Source organism: Octopus bimaculoides, chromosome 7 (assembly GCF_001194135.2).
Source record: "Octopus bimaculoides isolate UCB-OBI-ISO-001 chromosome 7, ASM119413v2, whole genome shotgun sequence".
NCBI lineage: Eukaryota > Metazoa > Mollusca > Cephalopoda > Octopoda > Octopodidae > Octopus > Octopus bimaculoides.
This window is the reverse complement of record NC_068987.1, coordinates 56,252,398-56,254,343: the sequence shown is the minus strand read 5'-3', so window position 1 is coordinate 56,254,343 and position 1,946 is coordinate 56,252,398. Positions and strand designations below refer to the sequence as shown.

The 1,946-nt window shown below is 36.5% G+C and overlaps 1 protein-coding gene across 1 annotated transcript in view; it reads left to right on the top strand.

The window, feature by feature from the left end:
• Window positions 1-1,946, top strand: part of LOC106875691 (40S ribosomal protein S10) — a 15,414-nt gene that overhangs the window by 10,687 nt on the left and 2,781 nt on the right. The window contains exon 5 of the mRNA XM_014923939.2: window positions 413-472. Coding sequence (XP_014779425.1) covers window positions 413-472 — 60 coding nt within the window. The remainder of the gene's footprint in view (window positions 1-412; window positions 473-1,946) is intronic.

Genomic DNA, 1,946 nt, shown 5'->3' with positions numbered 1-1,946 from the left:
GGCACTTGTGCCAGTGACACCCGCTGGACTGGCTTCTGTGCAGGTGGCACGTAAAAGCACCCACTACACTCTTGGAGTGGTTGGCGTTAGGAAGGGCATCCAGCTGTAGAAACTCTGCCAGATCAGATTGGAGCCTGGTGTAGCCACCTGGTTCATCAGTCCTCAGTCAAATCGTCTAACCCATGCTAGCATGGAAGGCGGACGTTAAATGATGATGATGATGATGCTAGGGGTGCATTTCGATAAGCAATATAGTAATGAAACAGTGAGGAGAAAAGCAAGGGCCAGTTTTTTTTTTTTTTTTTATGTTCACAATCTGTTTTGATGGCACATTGAAAAAATTAGAAATGCATTTTCTAATGATGCATATTTAAAATATTTTCTTAAATTTGTTTTCTATTTATTTTTTTAGCACCTGAATTGTCCCGTGGTGGCCCTCCATCTGACCGTGAATACAGGAGAGCACCTGCTGGTAAGTGGTGTATTTAGTAATGTAACAATAATTGATATGGGGAATTGGTTTTCGATTGGGAGATAGGCAAATATAACGAAGGCTCAAGACCAAAACTTGTTTTTAGTTCTTTCTGTTCTTGTCAGTATAATGGAAATCATATCAGTTATTGATTAATGTTGCTTATTTCCTCCTGTATATTTATAATTATAATTCATATAAGCTAGGTTACATTCTATAAGTAATCATTTGAAACCTATCACCATGAAGGTAATTAGCTTTACAAAAGAGAATTGTAATTCCTTGATATGCAATTGTGATTTAAAGCTGTTTTGCTATGATGATAAGCGCAGGGGTCCTGAAAGCAACCAGAGATGTGGGTTGTCAAATCTTTGAGTGTAAGAGCTTAACATGTGGTTAACTCTTTATCATGGATTTGGATTCTGCTTTATTCTGAGCAACATAATCTTTGAATTGTGGGTTTTTGTATTACTTAACCCAGCCGTAGCCGGCCGAAAAATTTTTTGGTTCATAAGACTAAACTGGCCGTGGCCGGCCAAGCGTACCCATTGTTATTTAAATGTATATTTAACCCAAATCTCGTTAGTACATTCGTTAAAACACCTGATTTCACTTTGCAAACAGTTGAGTTATTGTATCCGACATTGTTTGGCGTGATATTTGAACTCAGTGAATTTTGGAAGATTTTTTTCCACATTTTTTGTGGCGTTAATTTTTTTCAACTTTGAAGATGGAGAGGAGTTTCATGCTATCAAGCAGTGATTCCGAATTTAAAGGTTTTTCAACAGAAGATATGGAGATATCGAAGAAAAGAATGAATGAGCTACAAAAGCATGTGGTGAACGATAATAAATTGGATATTTCTGTATCCGAAACTGAAAGCAGCGATTCCGAATTCAGCGATGGCGACAGCGAGGATGATTTTACACCAGAATGGAGTAAAGATTTCAAAAATATTTTTATTAACAATTTTTCTGAGGAGACAGGGTCTACCCATAGTCTTTCTCAGGAAGCGAAACCTTTAGACCTCTTTTTCATGCTTGTTTGAAATGATTACTGCGGAAACAAACCGTTAAGCAGAATGTAAACAAGCCAGAAAAAAAAGATAGCTTGCGGTTTCCTGAAACTAGATGAAATACGGGCATTTTTGCCATGAATATTATTATGGGTATTAGACAGTTACCCAGAATAACAAATTACTGGAGCGATCAGGAACCTTTTGGTGATGAATATATTTCCAGTATTATGAACGAGTACGATTCGTGAAGCTGAACCAATATTTACATGTGAGAGACACTAGCAGTACCCCAGTACGTGGAGAACTTTGAGACAAAAATTATGCAATAGAATTGATTAAGAACCCTTTCTTTAATTATGTTCCAAATATCACATTAACCCTTTCGTTACCATATTTCAATTAATTTCTAACATAATCATAAATTTAGTCTGGTTTCATTAAACAACTCTAACTTTT